The following is a 25,291-nucleotide window of genomic DNA, read 5'->3' on the forward strand; positions in this document are numbered from 1 at the left end:
AACTAAATCTGAAACTGAAATGATGATGCAAAAACACACGTAATCCATTCCATAAATACATAAAACAGTCTGATCACTAAACAGACAGAATCAATTAAAATGTTTATTCTAGTTAGTTTGTTATTTTTTCCACATGTAAATTTTCTCTTTACTTATGTTTTTTAAAATCCTTCATATTTATCAACACTGTTACAGCACTTTAACACATTCACGCCTCTTAGTACAAGAGTGTGTAGTCTTCTGTCCGATTCCATTTTTTTTTATCTCACAAGCAGTTCAATACATGACCAAACACATTTAAAAATGCATATCACAAATCAGATCTACAGGTGAAAAAAACAATAAGATTCAGTGTCACACATACTGTAGTACCGCCGTTAGAGTTTTTTCCCGAAACATTCTATTGTCCATCTGTTTCTTACGAAGACTTTGAGTGAACCAGAAAAATGTGACCCACCCTGAAAAACATGGTGAAATGACAACAGTTCGTTGCATGAACACCCAGAAACACTTTGATATGGCTTAACAGTGATGCCCATTTGTTTGCCTTAAACACAGCAGTTCAAAGTGAGAGTGGGCCTCGCTAGCATGAGTGTGCTCTAAAATGAATATTAAAAGGGAGAATAAAGTTCATGTTAGCTGAACAAAGCCAGAGAGACACTGAACAAACAGTTGGGGGAAAGTGGGAATAGAGACATTATGAGGCTGCAGGTTGTTTTCTAGCTGGGGTTTCTCAGTGTTCTGCATCATCTGTGGAGTCTGGCTGGGCTTTATAATGCTAGAATAAATGATCAGACATACTGTATACAGCGACACAAACAATAATAGAGACATGGTTTGAAGACGGTGAATAAAGAAATGGTGGCAGTGTTTGGGGCAACATCAACATGGGCCTTCTATTCCAGCCTAACGCCACAGTGAAAACTTGGATTTGCAGGTCAGCTGGGCATCAGTGCAGGAAGGAGAAGTTCCTGGAGCATCGAAAAGCCAAAACTTTACATTCCTCCGCGGGAGAAGGTGGAAGTGTAGGGGTTCTGCTAAATGGAGGCGGGCGGCTAATGGGAACGGACTGAGCGTTAGCAGCAGCCTGACTTGATCTCAGCAGCCACAGTCTCCTGGTCCAGTTTGATCCGGTCGCCGTTGCTCTCCTCGTACGGCAGCCCTTTGTCGTTAGCCAAGATGTTCTCCACCAGGAAACGCGCTGCCTCGTCCACATTGATGTTGTCCTGGAAAGACAGCAACGAGAGACCTTGTGAGAGAGATTCCTCCGTATCGACCGCCGCGGACGAGTTCGAATACCATTCAGCCGCCGTGGGCCCAGTTCAAGCGCCGGCACGACAGGCAAACACAGCAACGCTTCATCGCAGCAACAGAAAGGAAATTGTTCAGCACGGGATTCACGCCGGCACACCTCACAGCATGTGACGCCAGGGCCCACGGCTATTTGGAATGAGTCAATTATCCATAGCTGCAAGAATGTGCACGCTCATTCCCCAACCGCCATAAAGTGTTCAAGGTGCAAAGCACAGGAGGAAATCACAGGTCGTGGGGGTTTCATAAAAGCAAATAGTGGACGGTGGGTGACCTCTGACCTTAGCTGAAGTCTCGAACCAGCCCAGGAAGCCAGTCTCTTTGCAGAAGTTGTCCATGAGGGCCGTGTTGTTGGTGCTCTCCTTCTTCTGGTCGCACTTATTGGCCAGCAGCACCGAGGGGATGGGGTTCCCGTTGGCCAGCTTCACCTTGCTGTCCAGGTCGTGCTTCCACTTGGACACGGCCTCGAACGTGGCGCCCCTCGTCACGTCGAACACCACGAACGCGCCCACGGCCTCTTTGTAGTACACCCGCGTCATGTTCCCGAACCGCTCCTGACCTGGGGGGAATGGGAAGGGGGGGGGGGGTCAGTGGAGTTCTCCTTCATAAAAGCTGGAGGGATAACAGGAAATGCGCATCATGTAGCAACTAGAAGCAGATGAGGAATAAAACGGTCTCATCGCGAGCTCGGCTGCGGAAAACTGCAGCACATCCAGCGTTTCATTCCTCCTCAGCGTGAGGACAAAAATGACAGAGGGTTCCTCCTATTTGACCCACTTTCCCTAATTTACCATGGGCATTATCCGCAGACAGTGAATGCCAGGAGTAATCTGCCATCATAATAAGCCCATTCTCTGTAGTCACTCACCGAGAAAATCTGAGATGGTATTTCAAATAGAGAGAGAGCGCGGCGCTACCAGCAGAAAGCAGGGTGTCGCTGTCAGTCAGATGAATCGCAGCTGGAAGATCGGCCGCCTGTTTTATACTGCTCTCAAATCGACTGATTGCGTTCCTATTGTAGCAGCTACTTGGAGGTTAATGAGCAGATGGAAAGTCAAGCCCGTGCCAGAGCTAAACAACAAATGAACTAAATGAACTAGTGCATTTAGAGTGATTCTGGGCCCGACTAGCCGCCGTCATGAGCCCGTGAGTTCTGCATGCGTGCATTCATGCGTGGGAGGAAATAATTCCAGGGACATCAGCATACCTTCACGCCGGCCCATATTACTTCACCTACTGTAATCTCCGCACTGAGGCGCGCGGATCCGGCCGTCAGCAGCCAGGATCGGATCTAAGATCAGAAGCTTAACAGACAAAAGCCGCGGTCACACTTTAAAGCACACGTGATTAAAAGATTCTCTCTTTTGTTGCCGGTTCTTCTTCACTAGGTTTGGTTGCCAACAACATGACTGTAGTTTCTTTCTTGCACAAGATTCTGATCACTGTTCCTGTTTTTTTTAAGCTTTGTATGCAAATATCATAGAAGGGTCTCTTATATTTCCTTTAAAGCTTCATTTACTCATTTTTACATTTGGTCTCGGCACCGTCAGGCTCAGTGACATCAGGTACCATCTGATTACATTCTTCCCACACGGCTCCAATTTAGGAAACGCTAGAGGCCAAGTGTAATTATACACGTCCGACAGACAGTTAACGGCTTCCACCCGACGCGAGTTACAAGACAGAAAGTGAAGCGAGTAAAAGATTGGGGAACTGTGAGCACAGCTTCTGGCGGCGTACTGTGCTCTTTACTGCAGGTACTCACCCAGCCTCGCAGACGCAGCGCGGGAGTGAGCAGAGAGCGAATGCACTGCGGGGCCCACGGGCCTGACGGTAATTGCTCATAATTGAGAGTCTAATTTTAGCGGATGTAACCCCAGGTGAATCCACTAGAGACACGACACAGTAGGACAAAGAAGCGATAGGATGAAATGAGCCTTTCGTTTCCAGTCCTCCCAGAGTTCACACACCCAGTACCAGTGCGGGCAGGATATTTCGAGGCACTTCTTGGAGGTGTGACTGACTTCACCCCCGGCGCAGCGACTGAACAATATTGACAGCAGTGATATTGTCAACGATATAAGCCAAAAACAAACAGGAGGAAACTGATCTACCGGAACAGATTTATTTAGTTTGGCTCTGTTTGTTTGAAGCAAATGTAGTGTCACCAGTGCACGCAAGCAAAAGATGCAAGACTGCGTTCACACCCTGACATAAGCATAAGGTATGTGTTGGCTGAGGAGCGAGTCGATCGTATGTTTTTTTTCTACCGGGGTCAGACTGAAGAGGCAGCATGTCATTGTCTCCCTTCAGCACACGGGTGAGGCTGTGGGCGCCGGGTTTGGGACGTGACCGCAGCTGGTCTGGATCCGTTAATGTCAGAGGTGTACGCTCACACCTGGCTATCCGTGGTGCTAACAGCTAGCGTCACTCTGGTGACATGAGCACTGGCTCCACCCAGCCCTCATGCTCTGGCTGGCATTTCATGTACGACAGTCATCACATCGGTATGGAATTAGTAGAAACGAGCTTCTTGGCAAACGGACTGACCTGATCTGATTGTAACCGGCCTCCAGTGACAGCTGGAACTGAAGCCGCCACCAGCAGCTACGTTCACGATATGACAGATGGATAGAAATGAGCGCCTCAAACACTTGGCCGAGCAGGTGAGCGGAGTCGTGGCAATAGACAACAAGCAAGAAGTCCCGTTGCCATGGTTCCCTGCTTTAATTAGTGGGCTGAGTTTGCTAGTAGAGGTCAAAGGTCAACTCTACCAACTCTGCAATTCATACCAGTTACAGGAGTCCAATAAAGGCCATCTATTCGTAAATACTGAGTAAAAAAAACTATAAAATGACACGGCATAAGCTGTTAATACCCAGGAATGGAAAGAACTGTACGAACAATAGTGCCTTTAGCCGGTGAGGAGCATGAGACTGCAGGAGAGAACAAAAATGCTGCTGCCTCAAATGCTCCACATGAGGCGGCGGCCGACAAATAAAAGACATGTGTATACAAGTCTTTGTGCAAGAAGATGCAGTGAACTAACGGTGCACCAAAGGCTCGAACAACATTTCTTTTCAGTCCACCACACGGATGAACACTGGTGCATGACCTCCGGTCCAATTAGTCTCTCTCGTTATGAGCATGTGAACTCTCGGCGGCGGAGCTGCAGTGGAGGAACCGCTTGATGAAAAAAGACACGGTTTAGCTACAGCCGCGGCATAATCTCCGTTTGTTGTGTGGGAGAAACGGAAAGAAAGCGAACTCCCATCATTATCCATAGCCCTGGCAACCCCAGTTTTCCTCTTCAGTGGGACATATTTGCTATCCTGTGGGCGGGTTGCCATAGCAACTGTCCAAGCCAGACGCGGCGGCAGCAACAGCAGCCGTCTCTGTCTGCGGACCGTCTCCGCGCATCCTCCCCACGGCTCCGCACGGGGCCGGCCATTGCGGAGGCCTCTGGGGGGCGCCCTTCAAGCGCGAGGCCGCGCGGCACATGACCGGCGCGCTCGAATTCCTCCGCGCGGCATGTGACAGGTGACTTACTACGGCTTACGATGGCCTCCAGCAGGCGAGCGCCGTCTGGAGCGGGGGGGGGAAATCCTCCTCCTCGGTGGCTTTGACCCGGTACCCGCCCTCCAGCGGAGGGTTAGACGGGGCTGAGCTACATAAAGCCCTGGCACAAGGTGCATGGAATTTAGCTCAAAATGCTAATATTTGTTGTAGAATATTAAGCTGAGTAATTCACATGACCTATTTAGATGGTCTGGAGGGTTTTAGTGTCTAACAATTGAGGGAAGGCCCTGACAAAAGTCCATTAATGGATGGTTCTGAGCTCCCAGTGCTGTGATGGACCGGAGACCTGTCCAGAGCGTCGCTCGCCTCCCGCCCAGCAACAGCTGGGTCTGACTCCAACAGCCGTGGGACCGAGCTGTTAGGATGATGAATGTCTGGCGACCGAATGACGGCTTTAGGTTTATTGGGCCTTTATTTGTCTTGGTGTCTCATTGGTCGCTCGTTTCTGTCACAGAGAGCGGCGCGTGCGTCCAGTAACGCGCGGCCTTCTGCTTCCTGGGGATTATTTCATCCTACAAGGTACCGCCTGTGCTTTACTGTGTGGTGGTAATCATCCTGTCTCCTGGCTTAGACAAATCCAGAAGACAGTAGCAATTCCGGGTGAACATGGGAGGAAAGCCCCAAGCGTCACATTGGCTTTGATGGTGCCCTTATCTTGTACCAGCCTCTGATTACTATCATTCCTACCAGACTGTAATCATTGTTAAGGTTGGAGAAAAAAAACATACTGGGCGACTCTGAAGTTGCTCTCAGTGTTGCCTGGAAGATAAATCCTTCTCCTTTTCTGCACGATTAAGTGGCTTAATGGCTGCTCCTAATGACTTGGCAAATACACCTCAAGCCTTCAGTCTTTCACACCCACGTTTCATTATTTATTTTACCCTCAAAGCCCTCAGGCCAGACAGGGGTGTAATTGTGATCAAGGAAGGTGAGCATCCGTGTCGTCGAGCCTCGGCCTCTCTTTCGGGTCGGCTCACGCTGATCCCTCTGTCTCCATGAATGAGTGCGTGCGCGCTTTATTTACCGCCGCAGATCCGCTGATCGACTGTTGTGTGCTTGTGACAGGCAGACGGGCTTCGCTGGCTCCCGCTCACAGAGACCGCTGCACACGGAGCACGCGCTGCCAAGACCCAAAGTGACGGCGGCGGAACTCAGCCCATCCTGCCAATCAGTGTGTGACAGACACACTAGTTGTTGTGTCAACCCCCACCTACACACACACACACACACACACACACACACACACACACACACACACACACACACACACACACACACACACACACACACACACACACACACACACACACACACACACCACTAACTATATACTGTCACTGCTGTAAGCGATGGAATAAATAAAACAGCAGTCGTCTAACCATCTGTCCTGATCCGTCTCAGCATATAACGTGCGTCTGATTGAAGGGAAAGCAGGGTCCGGCACAACTATGCTCAAAATAAAGAAGCAGAACCCATCCGGGGGAAGGACGGGTCCAAAAAGACAGAGGTGGATCAGATTAATCAGTGATGAGAATAATAGTCATTTTCAGGCCTGTAGTTGTTTTCTTTTGTTGCACACTGTAAACATTATTCATAGAAAATCCTGGAGCCACAACCGGCGTCCTGTCTTTGAACAGCACCTTCCCAGGGAATGATTAACGACTCCCACTCTCCCTCTGCACATGCACATGCACGGCTCATGATTATCTACTGCTGTTTGCCCCGTGACAGACCAAACACACCCCAGTGTGCATTTGTGAGCGGACACACGAGCCATTTATAACAGCGGGGCCCATTTCGACCCACTACAAACACAGGCCTTGGAATTGTGGCCCCCCAAAAAAACCTGTAAATGAACGCGTGACCAGATGAACACGTTCACGTCATGTCCAGATGCATTTGTGGCTATAAAGACTCTCCCCCCACAGCTCACACCTGTCTGTCAGCTGGGCCATCACTCCAGCGTGATGTTAAAACAGAGTCCTTTCTGCCCCTTTTCCTCTCTCTCACCTGTCTCATTCCTCTCTCAGTATTAACTCGCGATACATCAGTGCCCGGAACTAACAAACAGTGAGGGGAACTTTTATTTACTCTGCTCTGGTTTCTCCAGACTTGCTTACTCAAGCTGCTGGAATGCAAAGACGGATGTGTGTGCCAAGTCTAGTGAAAACTGTGAGGAACATTACAGCGATAGTGCAGCACGCGGCAGATAGGGACCAGTCATAAGCTCTGGAAAATATTACAAGAATATTGTGTTGGGTTTCATTGACGAGGGGCGGCGCTCAGTAAATAATAACAACGTGACCTACATTCCTGCGACAATTATGAGCCGCTGTGATCATAAAGTGGAAAAGGGGACGCACAAACACGACCGACCGGTCTTTTCCGCTCGCAAACCCCGCTGACCCGCCTCTGCGGCCCCAAATCACGCCAACATTCCTCCCTGCTCGCGTTCAAAACTTTCACACGATGGGTCGCGCTCCGCAACGGACGCCGCGCCTCCGCGCCGCGCCGCGCCGCGCCGCGCGCCGCGCGCCGCGTCCGCTCACCTGCGATGTCCCACAGCTGGAGCCGCACCAGCGTCCTGCCGTCCCAGTTGATCACCTTCAGCGCGAAGTCGACCCCGATCGTCGCGCGGTAGTGCTGCGAGAAGAGCTGGTGCACGTAGCGCTTGATGATGCTGGTTTTCCCCACGCCCAGCTCGCCGATCACCAGCACTTTGAACAAGTACTCCTTGCACTCGGACACCGAGCCCGCGGCCATGCTGACGGACGCCGACGACTTTGTGGGAAGACTCGACGGAACTTCTGCCTTCTCGCGCACAGGCTTCCTGCGAGGACCCGGGCTCCGCTGGGCTGGCTCGAACAGCTGACGCCCCCCCCCCCCCCCTTTTCTAACTCTCCTCCGCCCCTGCTGCCGTTCACCAACCACCTGATAAGTCATAGGACCCGGAAATGTCACGGACCGCCGCAGCTCGGTCGCCTTTCAGTGGTGGTTTGCTGTTCCTCATTTGAGGAAACGATTAAGCAATAAGTGTCAGCGTCATCTACGAACAACAAGACATTGCGCACATTCAAAAACTAAAAGACTAAAAGGAAACAGATTTCCACAAGTCATAAATCCACATTCCTTATAAAGAAACTAAAATAATGATCTTGAAAATGCCTTAATGGCAGCCCAGACCTTATTGTGGACGCAAGTCCCATTTTTGCTGTTCATTCCAGTGGGTTTTCCAGTGAGTGATCAGCCTTCGTCATATAAATCGTTTTTATTTTACAGCATGGTTCAGCTTGTTCAAAACATAAAGGCCTAGTTCATCCTAGATTTGACAATGATCAACAGGTGGCACCCTCATTTAATTTTACAATGATTAAAATCAGCTAACAACTTACACTATAGGAGACTAGAAACATTTGGAAATACAATACAATTGCACTATGTACTGTATAGTATTTTACTCTGAAATAATTTGCATTCTTACAGATAAAGAACTAAATAACTTAACCTCAAGTAAACTACTTAGGTTTACAATGCAAAGTTGAAACATGTATACTCTCATTACAAGAAGCAACTAATCATTGGTTACCTTTAAAACGGAATATTCTCAAGAGGATACATTTGACTCAAGTTAGCTTAAAAGTTACCAAAAAACCAAACACAATGCTCCTTAACAAGTGTCCGAGGACAGTTTCAAAATGTATAAACTTTTTTTTGTAGTTTTTTACATATTCAAAATATAGAAACATTTATCAGTATTACAAACATACCACCTGTGTGAAAAAACAAGAGATGGCTTAACAGTATTACAAACTTTGAGAACTTGTACAAGTACTGTGTTTTTTTTTCATTTCACAATGGCACAGCAAACTCAGAAAACATGAGCGATACCAAGACATGGAAAGTGAAAGTTGTTCTTTGACCACGTCCCATTCTCATAAAACATGTTCAGGGCTATGTTCGAGTGTGCACCCAAGAAAAAACATCGCCATCATCCACAATCTTTAAACCCGTATTGACTTCAGTAGTTGTTGTCCTGTCATTTAATATGTAAAACCGCCTTATTGGACACATAAGTTCAATGAATTCATGAAAAAGAAAGGTTAAAAGCGTTCGTGACGCTGCTGCAGCTGCTGCACGCTTGAACAGACCTGCACACGTGTAGCGAAGACGAGCGAAGCGCAACGAAAGGCCACAGGCCCTTAATCACAAGCTGCAGCTTTTGCTTAAATCGCCTGCGTTTGGCATCGGACTATTTTTGGCACCGTTTCCAGTTTTACGCCCTTTCGCAGACGGACTCCTTGCTGATAAAAGCAGTAATAAATCCAAGCGATCGAATGAGAGGACGCAAAATAAATGTCAGAAGTGTTGAGTAACTCTATATGCGTGTCTACGCGTTTGCCCGCTCTGCTCTCACAGTGTTGAGGAGCTGTGTGCAAAGTCTTGGAAGATGTTGGAGGCGTAGCCTGTGCCGTGGATGGGGGAGTCGCCGGCCGACTCCCCTGAACACAGTGAGTCTCTGAAGGGGGAGGGAGGGGACAGGGCCAGGGAGTCCTCCAGCGTCGCCTTGCTCCGAGTCACATCCTCCCCATCCTCCCCCTCCTCCTTGGCATCATATATGTAGCTGTGCAGGAGGTCCAGCTCCTCGTCCTCCGACCCCTCCTCTTCGAAGACCCCCACGTCCGGGGCCGAAGGGAGCCGAGAGGGCGTGGAGCTCAGAGGCTCGTTAGCGGGGGGGGGCGCCTCTCCGGCACCGCGGTCTCTGAGCGCGGGGGCGTGGGAGCTGTGCGTGTCCACCACCGCGGCCCCCTGCGGACTCTCCGCGCCGCAGCCCTGCGAGCGAGGGGGCAAATGAGAAGCCGGCGCGTCCAAATCGGACCCGCGCCCCCGCCCGGAGCGGGCCGGAGTCCAGAGTGGGCGCTGCGCGTCCTCATCGTCCTCCTCCGCCAGGTTGTATAAAGGCTTGGTGCTAGGCGGGTCTTGGGAGGGGCGGGGGTCTGTGCCAAGGTCACGGGCGGAGGGCTCACAGCTGTGGGGGTCGGGGGTGTTAGTTAGGGGCCTGATGACTGCCGTCTGATTCAAGCCGGCTTCCTGTTTCCTCACATGCACAGACAGTCTGTGCCACACATTCCCCCCCCTCGGAGGGTGTCTTGCACCTGATTCAGACCATGACACAGACTTGCCATTAGAACTACGAACGAGATAGAGACCCAAGTTACTATGACAGGAAACCGGGAGGTGGAGGCAGAGAAACAACATCAGCATAGCAGCAGCAGTAGACAACAGAGCAGCAGCATTTCAACATTTCTGATGCATGTTAAAATACTTTATTACCACATGACTCCACATCAGCAGCTTCACTGAGGGGTTTATAAACATAGTGACTCATAATGTGCTGCAGACAGCATTATGATTTCTAAATAGCGTTGTACAGTTAGTTTATAGAATCAAGAGCCATCCAGCTCATGTCCTTCTACTATTTAGCTATTGGATCGTATACTTTAAAACAGGATGCATGCACTGCGATATGTATGTGCCAGAACCCAAACTGGACTGGAGGTCACGCACAATTTGGTGCAGAATGAGCTAGGACTGGCTCTGGTGTGATTAGTTTGGGGATGGAGGGGGGGGGGGGCGTTCATGCTGAGAAAAGTTAAATGTGAGGTTAATTCAGGATAAACCAGAAGCAGCAGGGCGGCAGATCTCCTTCTTGGAGGGCTGCAGCGGCAGAAGCCCGCGGGCCGGATCGGATGCCGACCCGCTCCAGGCGAGAGCCACAGGTGGAGCTCGTCGGACCATCACCCAGTATAAAAAGTGAGTAGAAAATGATATATTTCAGATTTTGGGGCATCTTGCCGGTATTAGGACCAGATTCGTAATTCTCTGTTGTTTGTAAGAGCGACGTCTCGGTGAGCGCTGCAGCTCTCTGGGAGGAGATGAACACGCCCCCATGCCAGAACATTAGCCAGCCTCCACAGTCTGCAGACAGTTCGCTGCTCCGCTCGGGGGCTTAAGGGGTTAGAAGAAAGGCGGGGGAGGGGGGCTGCATAGCACGGGTGTGAGACAACACGCAAACATGTCGGGGTCACTTTCACTCCTTCCTCCCCGCTCCTTACTTTAGACACCTGTCCACGAGTCACTGCTGTGGATCTCAAAACAATGACAGTAGATGCATTCCTCAAACCGCTGACACACTGCATTCGGTGTCAGTTTACAAACTGGATTATTACTGTTCTGGATAAACACTCAGAGGATATTTGAGTGTACGCACTTAGTGACGATGGGCTTTTATAAAACAAGCCCCATCCTTTGAGTGCCTCTAAAGCGTGGAAGCTCACTTACTTTGCATTGCCGGGTCCGGGCTTCTTCCGCCGGAACATGTTGAGGAAGCTGTTGCTGCCGCACTGGGCCGCCGCCTTGCCGTCGCCCACGTGCATCCGCACCACGTCGGACGTGGTGAAGGCGCTGCGCACGTTGCGCTCCGGCTTGGCGATGATGATGTACATCTTGGGCGTGAACATGCAGCCCAGCGCCACGGTGACGCTCAGGCTCACCGAGAAGGACGTGGTGATGATCTTGTAGTTGGAGCCGAAGTAGATGGGCACGAAGGCCAGCCAGATGATGCAGGTGGTGTACATGGTGAAGGCGATGTACTTGGCCTCGTTGAAGTTGGCCGGGACGTTCCGGGTCTTGAAGGCGTAGTAGGTGCAGCTCATGATTAGCAGGCCGTTGTAGCCCAGCGGCGCCACCATGCCTAAGTTGCTGGTATTGCAGATGAGATAGACCTCCCGTATGCTCGGGTAGGACTTCACGGGCTCAGGAGGCTCCAGGATGATGAGCGTGACCTCCAGAGTCAGCTGCACGCTGATCAGCATGAAGGCTATGATCACCTGGGCCCAGGCGCTCATGAAGCGGGGCTTCCGGGTGCAGATCTTCTTCTTGCTGCCCGCCAGGATGCGGGCGATGCGGTTGGTCTTGGTCACCAGGGCGGAGTAGCACATGGCGGACGAGAGGCCCACCAGGAGCCGCTGCAGGTAGCAGGAGGCCACCGTGGGGCGAGCGATGAGCGTGAACGGGCAAATGTAGCCCAGGAAGATGCCCGCCAGGATGATGTAGCAGAGCTCGCGGCTGGAGGACTTCACCACGGGCGTGTCGCGGTACTGGATGAACACGAAGGTGACGAAGGAGGTGATGAGGATGCCCACGCACGAGAAGACCACCGCCACGATGGACTCCACGTCGGCCCAGTCCAGGTACTTCAGAGGCAGCGGTTGACAGCCTGGAGGGAGGGAATGTGAGGGCATCACACACAGAGATCAGAGTCATCGTACGCATGTGTTATCACGCGCTGTGCGTCACCGGTGCTGGTTGAACGCTCGCCACTGGAGCGTTTGTGGAGCTTAATGGGAGTAAACCGACATCTCCAGACTTCCCCAGCTTAACGCTCCATAAATTACACGCAGCTGCTAATAGCGTTACAGGCGGCGCCGTCGCTGGGGAGGAACCCACTCGTGGGTCTCGCTTTTTTTTTTTTTTTTTTTTTTTTTTTTTTTTTACGCCTAATATGTGAAATCCTGGCAAATCTGGTAAAGTACACGTTGCTTCGAGGCTACAAACTAAAAAAAAAAGGCTAATAACAGGGGCATGGAGGGGAACGGCAATTGTTACACCAAGGCGTGATTCTAAAAGCACTTGTGCAAATCACACTGAGCCGCACTGCGTGTGAAGTACACCGCGTCTGACCGCCCGCTCGGCTTCGCCTGCTCAGACCGGAGCCTCGCCGCGTGCAAATGGACAAATGCACTTTCCTGCATCTCCTGCTTCACACAACCCTCGGATCCCACATTTATCTGAAACCTGTGTCACATCTAAGCTGAGGCTTTTGAATAATTCAAAATGAGCTCGCTCTTTTGCCATATTTCTGTTTGTCTTTAATAGAAACAAGCACCATATTGAAATATGGTTAAATAAAAACATGCCAGTGTTTAAAGCAGACCATGCTCTGCGTAAGAAGAGAGGATGAAGACAGGATGCCTCCTCTCTATTAGCATTATCCAGATAGGGACGTGTAATGAGAGCGAAGGGAGAATTTCATCCTCGACAGACTGGAATGTATCCCCAAGCCTCTCGTGGCAGTAATAGGATTTTACACCTGGGAGCTGAGAGGAGCTCTCAACGCTATAAATCGCTGTCAAAACAACCACTGGGTCATAACAACACGGAAAGCAAGGGGGAGGGAAGCGAGTGGTGTCACATTTGGGGGAGAGTGGAGTAGATGGAGGGGGGGCGGGGTCACCTGGATGATGAAAAGCGTCAGCGAAAGGGTGTCAGGGTGTGAAGCACGAACGGGCCGGCGGCGGAGGTGGCTTTTCGAGAGCACAAAACCGCCCGAGAGGACGGCTTTGTCGCTGTTTCACTGAGGATTACGCTCTGAAATGCAACACGCGCGCTGGGTGGGTTGGTCTCCCGTACCTGCCAGGTCGTCGTCGGGCCACCAGCCCAGCTCGCACGCCTTGCAGGTGAACTCGTCCTGGACGATCTCGTTGTCCTTGCACGTGGTGCAGATCCAGCAGCAGCTCACCTCGCCCTTCCTGATCACCTTGATCTGCCCCTTGGAGCAGGGCTCGCTGCACACCGAGCGCACCGCGTCGCTGCTGTTCATCCACAGCTTGCTGTCGTCCATGCTCAGGACGCCCTCGTGCCACGAGCCCACGTTGATGTAATCGTAGCGGCCGTCGCCCACGCTCTGCAGATTCATGATATCGTACCTGCATAGACGGAAGGAGACAGAGGAGCGTATCCCTAAGTGGGGCGGGACCAGATAAGGATCACAGATACGGCGGATGAAGAGCGACGGGTCGCCTAATGGCAGCGAGCGAAGGCGCTTAAACCTCGTTAGCATGACGCTAAGAGCTCGGCGTGGCCTCGTTCTGATGCCGACGCGGACGCGTGACCTCTAGCTGACGGACGAATGACACGCCATGTTTTCCGACTGTCAAACGCTGACTGAGGATGAGATGAGAGCGGCTGCCAAAGCGGACAATCCGCCGAATCTGTTCCAGTCTAAACTAATTACATCCTTTGGTTCTCGAGATTAGCGCACGCGCGCGCGCATGGGCGCGCATGCTAATGAGTAGGCGAGTGAGATGAGAGCGGTTCACAGATTATGACACAGTTCTGCCTTCCTCCGGCTTCTTCCTGCCCTCCTCGTTCTCTTACCTTCCTGGAGTGTCTCCATTTTCATCAAAATAAATCTCCTCTCCGGAGACTCCTCTGAAGGACGTCTTCAGAAGGTAGTCCAGCAGCTTGCTGCCGTCAATGGGGTCCATGGCCTCACACAGGCCCGTCTGCCTGGGGCACAGCTCCTGGTGCATATCATGGAGGCCGTGAGCCATGGCATAGATGGCATTGATGACAAAGCCCATCTTACTATCCTGGACATAGTTTTCTTGCAGACTTTCGCTGCCTGTCAAAGGGGAAAAAGAAAAATCACGTCAGCCGCTTTGTCTGGCGCTAACGACTGCAGCCAGCGGGCGGCTGCGCTGTGGGAATAAAAGCAGGGGAAATATTGTGCTGCAAAAGTTCAAAAATGCGAACGGTGTCATTCAAAGACAACACGTGGAACTGAGCAGAATACAGATTGCATTTCTGCAGCAAAATATATTAGCATACAAGGAAACCACAACAGGATGTCCACAGGAAGGAGGACACAGATGCAGCCATTTAAAGGTACTGATACACTCCTTATGTTTAAACAGTGCATTTAGATGCTGCTACGTGCTCATCCACATACAGTAGTCAGTGATCAGCTGCTTTGGTGAACAGCGTGTGGTTAGTCAGCCATTGAAGCGTTTGACTCAGTCAAACCCCTCCTGTCTGGTGTCAGTGAAACCCGGATAAAACTCCTCGTCGTAGTGGTGAAAACTGCACTTACCGCCTCGGGAGTGATCCTGTACCCACTAATTGATTTCATTCCTCATTTGATTAAAAGCATGCTGAGGAACTCATTTCGATGCGTTCGCTCATTTCATTATTTCTTATTGGATTTGGAGTAATTTTGAATTAAGTCAAGAACTCAGTTTACCGTCATCAGCTTTTTGAGAGCAAAAGGAGACAATGTTTAAGGGGAGGAAACAGACAAAGTAGACAAAATAGTTTGTTGTTATTAACCATCAATTTTACAACCTTTTATTTTCTAAATATAAATGCTATATTATTTCTATATGTGCATGTATATCCACGTCTAGCTGTCACCCACCAGAGCAGACTCTCTTGTAGTTCTTGTTCTCCTGAGGATGGCCCGGCAAGCGGCACTGGAAGCGGTACTGCCAGAACTCGGCGAACCAGGGGTTCCTGCTGTTGGTGTCCAGGCGCAGCCTCAGGTAGTAGTCGTCGAAAGACTTGACCACCTCCGACTGCAGTTTCATGGTGATGCCTCCCTCCGCTTCCTGCTCGTAGCCCTCCACGACCTCGTAGCGATCTGCCCATCCATCGCTGGAGAGGGGGGAGAGGCTTTAATGAACGATCACAGTGAAGGATTATGAAAATGCTGTGCTGATTCAGCGTTTGTGTAGTGACGTCGGGTACGTGCGGAGCTATTAGACACGATGGCGTTCTGCTTCAGTGCAGCAGTGAGGTTCTATGCAGCTCCACCACAACTGGGACTGCGTCTTTGTAATGATGTTCTTTGGCCGCTTGATTATAGAAAATGCACAGCGTGAAACCAGGACCATGCAAATCCAAAATAAAAGGGAGCCAGTTTGTTTCTTGCTACGTGTTTTTTTTTGCTATTTCTGTTTTGGGATGTAAACTAATAGAAAGTTCCCCAACGAAAAACAGCAAAACATTCTTAAAGTGCGACATGTGTGTAGCAGCTGAAACTCCACGTCCCCCATTTAAATAATGAGATTCCACTAGAAGCAGGTAGCCTCTCCTCTCACGCGCTGTTAAATTGGCGCGGCTTATCTCGCTTCCGCTGCTGCAATCCTCCATTTAAGAGGATGGAAATCTCCACAATAGCGCCGCAACCGTAATTGTAGGTTTTGCGTAAAATCCCCCTTTCGAGCTCGCTGGCTCGTTTGTTTTGCCCGCTTGCATCACGCTCCGCGTACGTTTGTATCCTGACCGGCTAATTTGGACACGCGGCCGGGACCGGCGGGCCCCGAGGGACGCGGGAAACGCCGAAAGGGGCGGGAAACGGGGCCGGCGGATGAACGGCTCCTCCGGTTCCGCGGAGCTCCCAGCTGCATTTCGCTCTCCGCCTCTAATTCGGGCTCCGGGCGGCGGCTCTCGAACACCTGTGCGACAGACAGCGAGGCGCCAATTAGACGCCGTGGAACCAATTAGCTCGCGCACGCGGGCTGAGGACGGGTCGAAGTCGGCGACCTTTAATTCCACCACATACCGCCTGTGGAGAAGGAGCAGACGTTCAAGGCAATTTGTGAGCGTATGAAGCGGACTCTCCCTGAGCTAAAGGCCTCAATGCAAAACGATCCTGACAGAGACAAACAGAGCCCATATGATCCAGGAGACGCGTCTCCAGTGGATCCTGATGACTGTAACTGTACCATATAAATACTTAACTCTGTGTCTTACAGTGTTTCACCTTCTTTCTAATTGAGTTTAGAGAGACACGTGAACGCTATTGGGTCCGGTCACGTGTCTACCAATGCTCTCTCTCTCTCTCTCTCTCTCGTCCAGTGACTCTAACAGCTCAAAACCAAGTCGTTTGTCATAAAGCTTGGCCCGAGTTGCTGCATTCCTGCAATTCAGCGTTTACGGGTTTGTTTGGGAGAGTGAGAAAAGAAAAAAAAAGAAAGGAGGAGAGCGAGGTGAAGTGCCGCCGAACACTCCGCGTGAATAATGCCCGAGGCGCCGGAGACGCGCTTCGCCGTTTCCCACAGTGGAGTTTGTGATGAAGGGAAACGACGTTCTCTCTCCCCTCGCGCAGCATCAAGCCGTCTCGCGCAACCCCAAACAGCTCGTCACGCTCCCGGGCCACCGCGGGGACCTCAAAGGACGAAATCCAATTTAATGTCACCGGCCCGGCCTCACGTAACCGGACTCTCGCGTGCCATTCGGGGCCACAGGTACCGGGACCCCCCGTCGCTGCCTCTCACCTCAGCATCCCGTCGTCGCTAAACGCGCCCGTTAACGAGACGTGAACGTTTCCACGGGCCGCTTCGGAGGAGCGAGCAGACCGGGGGCTCCCTCGACTCTCGCCGCCTGATCCAGTTCCAGTTTGATAGCACATTTGTATATTTATGAAGCCATGAATTAATTGGCAGGGCAGAGATTTAATCACATGCGCTGTTTGCCCTGGAGAACGAATTGGAAGAGTTACTTTAAAAGGAGGAAGGGGGGGAACGGGGAGCCGCGACTTTCCTAATTGCGCTACACGAGTGTAAAATAAAAGTTAAGGCAGCTAATGGAAAAACTTTTAATCAGTCTATTATTCACAAACCATTAGGACGTCAACCGGGGGAGAACTGCTGCTCTGCCTTTTATCTCCACCGCGTTCATAGCATAGTATTTATGCACGTTTCACATCTGTCTCCCTCCGCCTTCCCCCACACGCACGCGCCCATTTGTCCTCCTCCTCCGCGGAGCCGCGGCGTGAGAGGCGGTGGCTCGTTAGCTGCACGGCGGCGGCACCACGACCCTCCTGAGGTGGTTGCTGTGTGTAGCAGAGCCTTTAAAAGCCCATCCAGGCGGCCGTTACTTATTCATTATGCCCCAGTTTGAGATCCGTCTCCTCTACGTTGCAGGGAGCGCCGCCTGGAGAAAATCCTTTTCTGCTTTCTGCTACCAGGGGACATTAGTTCATTACTAAACGCCAGGACAAAGTCTTGTCGGTGAGGATCATCAGCAGAAGCAGCCGATGGATTCGGCTGGATCCCAATTCCAGCCCTTAGAATAAGAACAGGTGCTTTTGTACTGTATCGCGGATAAAAGTAATTTTCCATCGATGAACCATTTTGGCGACTCAGAAATGTATCGAAGCACATTTTGTCTTACACCACCCTGTCTGGTAAAAAAGTTACGTTGCTACGCAACGGCAGGATCTTTGCAAGGCAAACATCCACAAAAAGCACCCTGTGACTAGATGATCATCACAGGATGAAGGAATGATTTCTACGAAACACACACTTCTCCTGCAAGTACAGAATGTGCCTTATGATTAATCAAAGTCTAAAAGGAGTGAATTTAGCTCTATTTCGTGTACTTTGTGTGTGCTCATTTATCCCCTAGACCCACGTTAGCTGTCTGTATGAAGCCCTCCAGCGTCTGCAGATCGCCACGTGACGGTGACGTCCAGATGCGAGGCCAGTGGGCTATTTCTGATCCACCCGCGCCCTCGCAGGGGAGCGCCAGCCATCACTTGGAGAGAGAGCGACGTCCTTGACAATGTGTGGCTGCGTTCAATTAACATCAGAGGCGAGTTATAAATATTCAGACGCGCCTCATTGTGGTCCCCCTTCGCAAAGTGGAGCGCAAACAGATGCGATCGCGAACGCTGACTCCCCGGACGCGCACGAGCCAAACGGGGCTCCATCACTCAATGAGCGCGTGTCCTCATCTTGTAATTATAATCTCATACATCAACCATATTTTCGGAGGAGGGACCATTGTGTTTGGAGACAGACTGAGTGACAGATCCGCAGTGAGACGATCACACCGTCTCCTCCACGAGCCCAAACAAAGTCTCCATGGCGACCGTGGCGCAGGCGGCACGCGAGGCTGTCGCTCGGGCGGTACAGTAAATCCTGCCCTGCTGAGAAAACACGACCCCGAGCCTGATTCCAGCACGACGTGTCCCAGTAAACTCTGGTTAAACTTTGATCGGTGCGGCGGGTTTTTGGGACAGAAGGTTTCACAGGAACAGAACAGCGAGGATGAAGTGAACGCTTATTTCCTCTCTCTCCCTGCCGATCCTTTACCGTCCTCCATCCTCATTCATAACTAATTACTGAGTGTCCGTTGAAAAGGCCGTTAAACTATAATATAGTTTATAATAGTTCTTTTCTATTTCATGAATCTCTTAAGCTCTGGATGAAACAGACACTGATTCATCTCGGCGTCGCTGATACAGCTGTTACAGCGATGGGGCCGCCGCGCGCGCCCCTCCATTACACAAATTACTCACGCGCAGAAGTCAAAAGGCAGAATTCCACATCCTCCGCACTCTCCTTCCTGTGACGGGGAGGAGATGAAAGCCTCGGAGGAGGCAGGAAGACGGCAGCGCGCTGTGTCGTGCCACAACTCGCCGTCGCTCCCTGACGCGCTAAACATTTCATTTATTCAGATCGAAGTCGAGGAAAATTAAACGGAGCAGCCTGACGCGCACGCGGCGCGCGCGCGCGCACACACACGCGCACACACTATGGGCTCACAGCTTCCCTCGCACCTCAGCACCGCCTCAAAAGACACAGTCATACTGCACTAATGAGCGCTGTCAAGGCTTTACAGGAGCCGAACATCCACATTCCTGCGTCAGTGTCCGTTCTGTCAGGAGTAAAACATTAAAAAAAAACAGGAATCGGGCGCTTTAAACGGGACCCGTACGAGAAGCGTGCGTACGAATGAGCGTTACGCGTGGAAAAGCAGCTTATGCAAATGATGTTTAGTAATAACAGTATTCAGGCGGCATTAGTGGGAGAGCGAAAGCGAACGCCGCTAATTGCAGGAGCGCGCGCAGGCGGGCGAAGGGGGAGGCGGGTTCACCGGGCGCCGCCGTTCAGACGCGGCGCAGCACAGTGGATGCGCAGCCGCCTTTCAAACGGGCAACGACTGCAGCCTGGCAGCGAGTCCCGCAGCACGTTCCTTTATGTAAGTGAGTAGGAGGAAATTAGCATTCAGGATTCTGAGCTTTACTGTAACGCCGGGTCGAACTGCGAGGCCGTTCGTGTGTCACTTCCCTCAAGGAAACCTCAACACGCGCTGCGAGGACTCAAGGCCTACAGCTGCCATGGATGCATTGTTCTGTGAAGGAGGAGTGGCCATTTTACCGTCAAAGGGGCTCCAGCAGCACCAGTTCAGGCTGCACTGAGCCTCCAGTCACCTGTATGGTGAGTCTGATCCAGGCCGAGCGCAGTGAACAGCCCCGACTTCAAAGTCTATAGATTCTGGATCTGCCGACTCATCCTGACAAGGTCTGTTCGCTTTGGAAGTGACAGGTGCGGAGTTTCGTCTTTTCGTATGAGGATCTTAGGGAGATGAAAGAGGAGGTGGGAGAAAAAGGAGCTGCTGCGGAGTAGCAGCGCAACAGATGACGGCTGGCGTCTAGACACACACACCAGCCTCTAAAACACACAACCGGGTGTGTTTAAGGGGCTGGTGTGTGTGTTTCGACAGGTGGGCGTCTGTCAAAGCGGAGGATTTCTGTATGTCGTGCATTTGCGCGATTGTCGACGGCCCGACAACACAGCGCACCACATCAACATTAGAGCGATCGGAGCCGCCGGCGGAACCAGGAGCGGTCCTGGACGGGCTCGAGGGTCTGCCGGCTTCGCTTGGAAGTAAACAGAACAGCAAACCCGACTGCCCCACACCTACGAATCAGCAGCGAGGCCTCACATCATGGCTCCAGTCGCTCACTGTCACCTAATAGGGGGGGGGGGTGCATTGTTTTCCCCTCCCGCTTTGTGCCTGTGAGAAAAATACCAATTATTCAACGCCGGAGAGCATTCCTATTCAGCGCTAACCGCTAACGCGGGCTAACTCGTCGCGGTTGCCATGGCGACGTGCACATCAGGAAGGCCGCTCGGCGTCCCCGCCTGGGCCCCCGACAACGCTCTGGGGCCGCGCGTTTGGCGCCCGGTGGGGGGGGGGGGGGGGGTCCCTACCTGCCGACGAGGAGGAAGTCGCCGAAGACGCCGAGGCGCCGCATGGCCATGAGGAGGCCGCGCACCGTCATGCCCTCGCAGAAGCACACCACCACGCGGGCCTTGGGCAGGCGCTCGCGCAGCTTCCGCAGCAGGCGGTCGAAGTGCTTCTCGCCGGCGTTGCTGTAGATCTTGTCCGAGTGGGCGATGCACAGGCCCTCCTGCGAGGCCAGCTCCTTGAAGGCCTCCATGCCGCTCTCCCCGTAGTTCCCTGCGGGCGACCAGGAAGACAGACGTCAGGTCACGGAAGGAGCCGCTGCGTTCCCCACTCGGAGCCCACGCCCACGGCCCCGATCCGCTCTGATCCTCTGATAATGAGTGTCGGAGACTCCTGATTGCAATCAAAGCCGGAGAGGGTGAGGACGGCGGCCCCGGAATAAAGAGCGGGGGCTAAATCTGCTGCTTCCACGCGGCTGAGGCTGTTGATGAGTCCCACGGCTCTTTAGCGTGAGACTGGATTACAGCGGTGGACGGCGGGAGGCACGTTGTCCGAAGCAAATGAATAATTTTCAAACGCCTAACGAGAGCAGGTTCCTTCCTCGCACGCGTAAACACAGCACACAGTAAATGCATTTACGGCGGCACACAATGGGCCCATGCACCCGTTTTTCAATAGGCCTTTGATGATATTTTCAATTGCCTCGTTTCATTCTCCCAAATGGAAGTGATGATATCCAATTACTTTACTCTTTTGCATCTGCGTTGTGTGACAGGTGGGCGGCGGCGCATTAGTTGACAGCCTGTTTGACAATGACCACTGAAAACCTCCTCTGAAAATCTCTAGCAGGCTGATAATAATCGGGACAGGTAATTTATGCAATTTCACAGCCCTGGCTGTTGCCATGGGCAACAAGCTGCATTTATAACTTGTCTAAGGTGGTGGAGAGGAAAAGCTCATGAGCTTAAGCTGGTCGTGACCACCATTACAGAGATAATTAAATATGGAGCACAACAAACAGTTGGATTTACATATGACTTTTCAAAGGTTACAATAAGTTCTGCCTTAGGCGAAATACAAAATATATTAAATCACATAAAATTCAATTTTCTGTACAAAGACTAAAATCTCTTGTGTTTTCAACAATACGGGATAAATCTGATTTTGTTTTAATCAAAGCTCACTTTTCCAAACTTTCCGAGTCTCCTATTGCTCTGCTTTCGTGCAGCCAAATTCATCCATCCTCAGACTCGTTCATTCCTGGCGCGTCCCCCAGGATCCTGCTGCAGGTAAGATGAAGGTCAGACAGCTGACGCCACCTAGCTAGGCCTGGAGGTATTACAGCTCCCCAGCTCCCCGACTTCATCTACCAGATACGAACGAACCCGTGTCCAAACCCCTCTGCAACGTAAAACTATAATAGGACTTCCCAAAGATGTGTCCACTCCCCATGAGGGGGGGGGGGGGGGGGGGGGGCTGGGTAATGCAGCCTGTCAGTCATCATTTGGCTGCACATCGCTGTGACTTCAACAAAAAGCCGTGGTCATAATTCACTTGGCAGTAATTACCCTGTCTGCCCCCGTCACTACACTTTACCTCCCGTCTGCACCGCAGCGCCGCACGCCGCTGTTCCGCGAGCGACAAATGGGCCCTGGAGTTCTAAAAGGCAACCGAGGCCGCCGCGGCATCATGCAGTAAAAAGGCCCTCGGATTCAAATTCAGTCTCCACCGTGGAACCGGAGGTATTTAAATGAACACCTGACCCGCTGACGCTGAAACGGGCCCTCGTGCGCCGGACTGGACAGATGGCAATGTACAAGGCGCAAATCCGAACAACGACGCAGTCGCATATGCACACGTGGGTGCAACTACCTGCCTTAAAAGGTGTGAAGGTGGCAGACTGACGCACCAACACACACACGGTCACGGGGAAAGTGTTTAGTTGCCCAAATGAATTATTAATGCACTGTTTAATATTACAGATTTAGGCGCATGGTTCCAGAATTATTTTAAATTTTAAGTGACCCAGTTAAAAACAATAAGGAGCAGTGCTGTTCAACACACAGTTCCATGCACATGCACCTCTCCTAGACTGGGGATGAATTAGAACATTTTAGCGATGCATGGGACATTAAATATGTCATAATGAATAATGCGGCCTCACCCTCGGTGTGCACTGCAGACACATAGGTCCAGTTGTAGCGCTTGACGATGTCCAGCATGGCTCGAGCCTGCAGCGTGTCCGAGGGCACGACCCGCAGGAAGTACTTGAACAGCGTTTTGTCGCTCAGGTCGATGCTGGTGGCGGAGTACGCGATCTGCGGGATGTTGAAGAGCTGGAGCAGGTTCTGGACCTGAATGGCCACAGAGCTGGAGCCAGGCCCGATCACGCCCGCGATGGGCTTCTTGGTGGGTGGAGGTTGGTTGGATGGAGTCCCATCGATGCACCATTTAGAGCCGTCCTTATCGTCCCTAATGGAGATCAGGGAGTCCCGGATGAACTCGATGCTCTGCTCCAGGGCTACAGACGAGTGCCAGCACGAGTCCCGGATCTCACACCCCAGGCTGATGTTTGGGAGCAGATTCGGGTCGGCGTTGATGCGGTCCAGCGTGTGGAACATCGCCTCCACGCGCTGGATGCCGTACTGCTCGCGGACGTCGCCGCACTTCCGCTCGGCCACTTTCTCCGCGGACGGCTGGTGGTGGACGGAGAAGAGCGCGCCGATGATCACGTCGCCGTCCATGCGGGCCACGGAACGGGACACGGCGCGCGGCACCGCCGAGCGCTCGTGGGGGCTGAGGAAGTGCGAGAGCACCGGGGCGCGCAGGAGCAGCGCGGGGAGACACAGGAGGGCGACGAGACCCATCTTTACGCGTGCCATGTTGCGCCACGTCGCGTGAGCCGTGCCGGGTGTGCGGGCATTCTATGTCCTGCCCGTCAGTACGTCCACATTTATCCCAGCGACCGTGATGCGAGAGCACGACACGTGGGGCACATCCGCGCGCACCTGCGGGAGAAAGGGGACAAACTGCTGTGACATGCGCGCCAGGAGAAACGAGGTCGAATCGAGGCTCGTGTAGGAAGAGTTGACTGAGCACGCATGCTCCCATCCATCAACGCCCTCCTCTACGTTCCCAAAGCTGTTAACAGCCAACTGCCGTCGAGACGAGCCCCTGAGCAAGGCACCTAACTCACACACGTACTGGTTGAGCACCGCTGTCCACTGGGAACTGCCCAGTGGAGCCGGTGGGAGCCTCGAGGCACTTCGCGATTCCTCACACAGGACCTGCGTTACGACCCAGCCGCGGTCTGCGTGGAGGGGGAGGCTGAGGACCGTGGGCTGGGACCGCGGAGGGAGCGGAAAGCAGCAGCACCTCGGACAGCGCGCGCTCCGAACACGCTGCAAGGACGTCTTTGGGAGTGCTCGTCGTCCGCTCGCGTTCCTCACGACCTCGCGCGGCTCGTTAATGGCAACGCCGAGGCAGCGGGAACCCTGATCTGCGTTCTGCAAAACGATCAATAACCCCACGATAAATAAGCTTTGGCGGCTGTGTGTTAAAGGCGCCGGAGGCTGAATGCTTCTAATCGTCGTGCTGTCCATTATAATGAAATATCTTCATAACCACAAACATACACACGAGCTTAGATTTGGCATTTTAACTATGTCCACACTACAATTTTACATGAAATATGTTTAAAGCTTTTTTCGTCTCTTGCATTAAAACTTACCTGAGTGCTTGAGACATGTCGCCCGTCTTCGTGTCTTCTGTAGCGCGTGCTCCTCGGCTGGATTGCTGGAGTCTCTCTCTCTCTCTCTCTCCTCTCTCGCTCCCCCTCTCTCTCTCTCCCTGATTCTCTCCATTGAGCACGAATGCTGTATTGTGTGCGTCTTAAGCTTTTGATATTAGTCGCTGCGAAACGTGCAATGACAGAATAAAATCGCGATCAATACCCTCGCGACCACAATGCATAGATTAGATTGGCTGCAACAGGACTGAGAAGGTTAGTTTATTTTCTACTAGTGAATCCTGTTTTGGTGTGTGGAATATATCTGGTTTTCAATCGGGTGCGTGCGTGTGATTCAGTGCCTTCATACTTATGTAATGTTAAGAGCAAGAGAGGAAGTGACAGCAACGTTTCACTGTTCACCGTCCAGTCAGCTTCATCAGATGTTTTGACTTGAAGACGCCCAGCTGCCATGAAGCCACTTCCAGAGGAATCGCAGAGGATGCTGGGCTGACAACAAGCACACCGCTGTCCTTCATGCTCTGTAGCTGAATCTTAGATCGCAGTGCTTTGGCTGGAGGCTTTTTCAAAATATAGTAGGTCGCCTGTTATTCAAGATATAGGTTGAGCGTTTCAGCACCATGGACAGAAGCCAACATCTGGTGTGGCGCCACCCACCGTTTGGCTGAAAGTCCCCGGTGACATTTCATTCATCAGGTCAACAGAGGCCAGTTGCGAATCTAGGTTGTGCCACTCTAGTAGCTTGACTCACCTTTATCACACGATAGATGTATACTATTATTATACCTATTATATTTGCTACAACAGTACAAACAACACCCTTCTGACAATTCT

General features: G+C 51.9%; 2 protein-coding genes across 3 annotated transcripts; both read right to left on the reverse strand.

The window, feature by feature from the left end:
* Window positions 1-90: 90 nt before the first annotated feature.
* Window positions 91-7,771, reverse strand: rab32a (RAB32a, member RAS oncogene family). Its single transcript, XM_029140318.3, has 3 exons — window positions 7,440-7,771; window positions 1,593-1,870; window positions 91-1,226 (listed from the first exon to the last, which is right to left on the reverse strand). The coding sequence occupies exons 1-3, from the start codon at window positions 7,651-7,653 to the stop codon at window positions 1,077-1,079; spliced, it is 642 nt and encodes a 213-aa protein (XP_028996151.1). The 5' UTR covers window positions 7,654-7,771; the 3' UTR covers window positions 91-1,076.
* A 372-nt stretch (window positions 7,772-8,143) lies between these two features.
* Window positions 8,144-24,548, reverse strand: grm1a (glutamate receptor, metabotropic 1a). 2 transcript variants are annotated; one of them, XM_029140312.2, is made up of 8 exons: window positions 24,440-24,548; window positions 22,874-23,717; window positions 20,733-20,982; window positions 15,146-15,381; window positions 14,107-14,353; window positions 13,360-13,655; window positions 11,230-12,166; window positions 8,144-10,078 (listed from the first exon to the last, which is right to left on the reverse strand). In XM_029140312.2, the coding sequence occupies exons 2-8, from the start codon at window positions 23,589-23,591 to the stop codon at window positions 9,301-9,303; spliced, it is 3,462 nt and encodes a 1,153-aa protein (XP_028996145.1). In that variant the 5' UTR covers window positions 23,592-23,717; window positions 24,440-24,548; the 3' UTR covers window positions 8,144-9,300. The 2 variants fall into 2 exon arrangements, with proteins under 2 accessions (XP_028996145.1, XP_028996146.1); XM_029140313.3 differs by having other exon boundaries at window positions 9,789-10,043.
* Between the last annotated feature and the right edge of the window lie 743 nt (window positions 24,549-25,291).

This window comes from Betta splendens, chromosome 24 (assembly GCF_900634795.4).
Source record: "Betta splendens chromosome 24, fBetSpl5.4, whole genome shotgun sequence".
Classification (NCBI taxonomy): domain Eukaryota; kingdom Metazoa; phylum Chordata; class Actinopteri; order Anabantiformes; family Osphronemidae; genus Betta; species Betta splendens.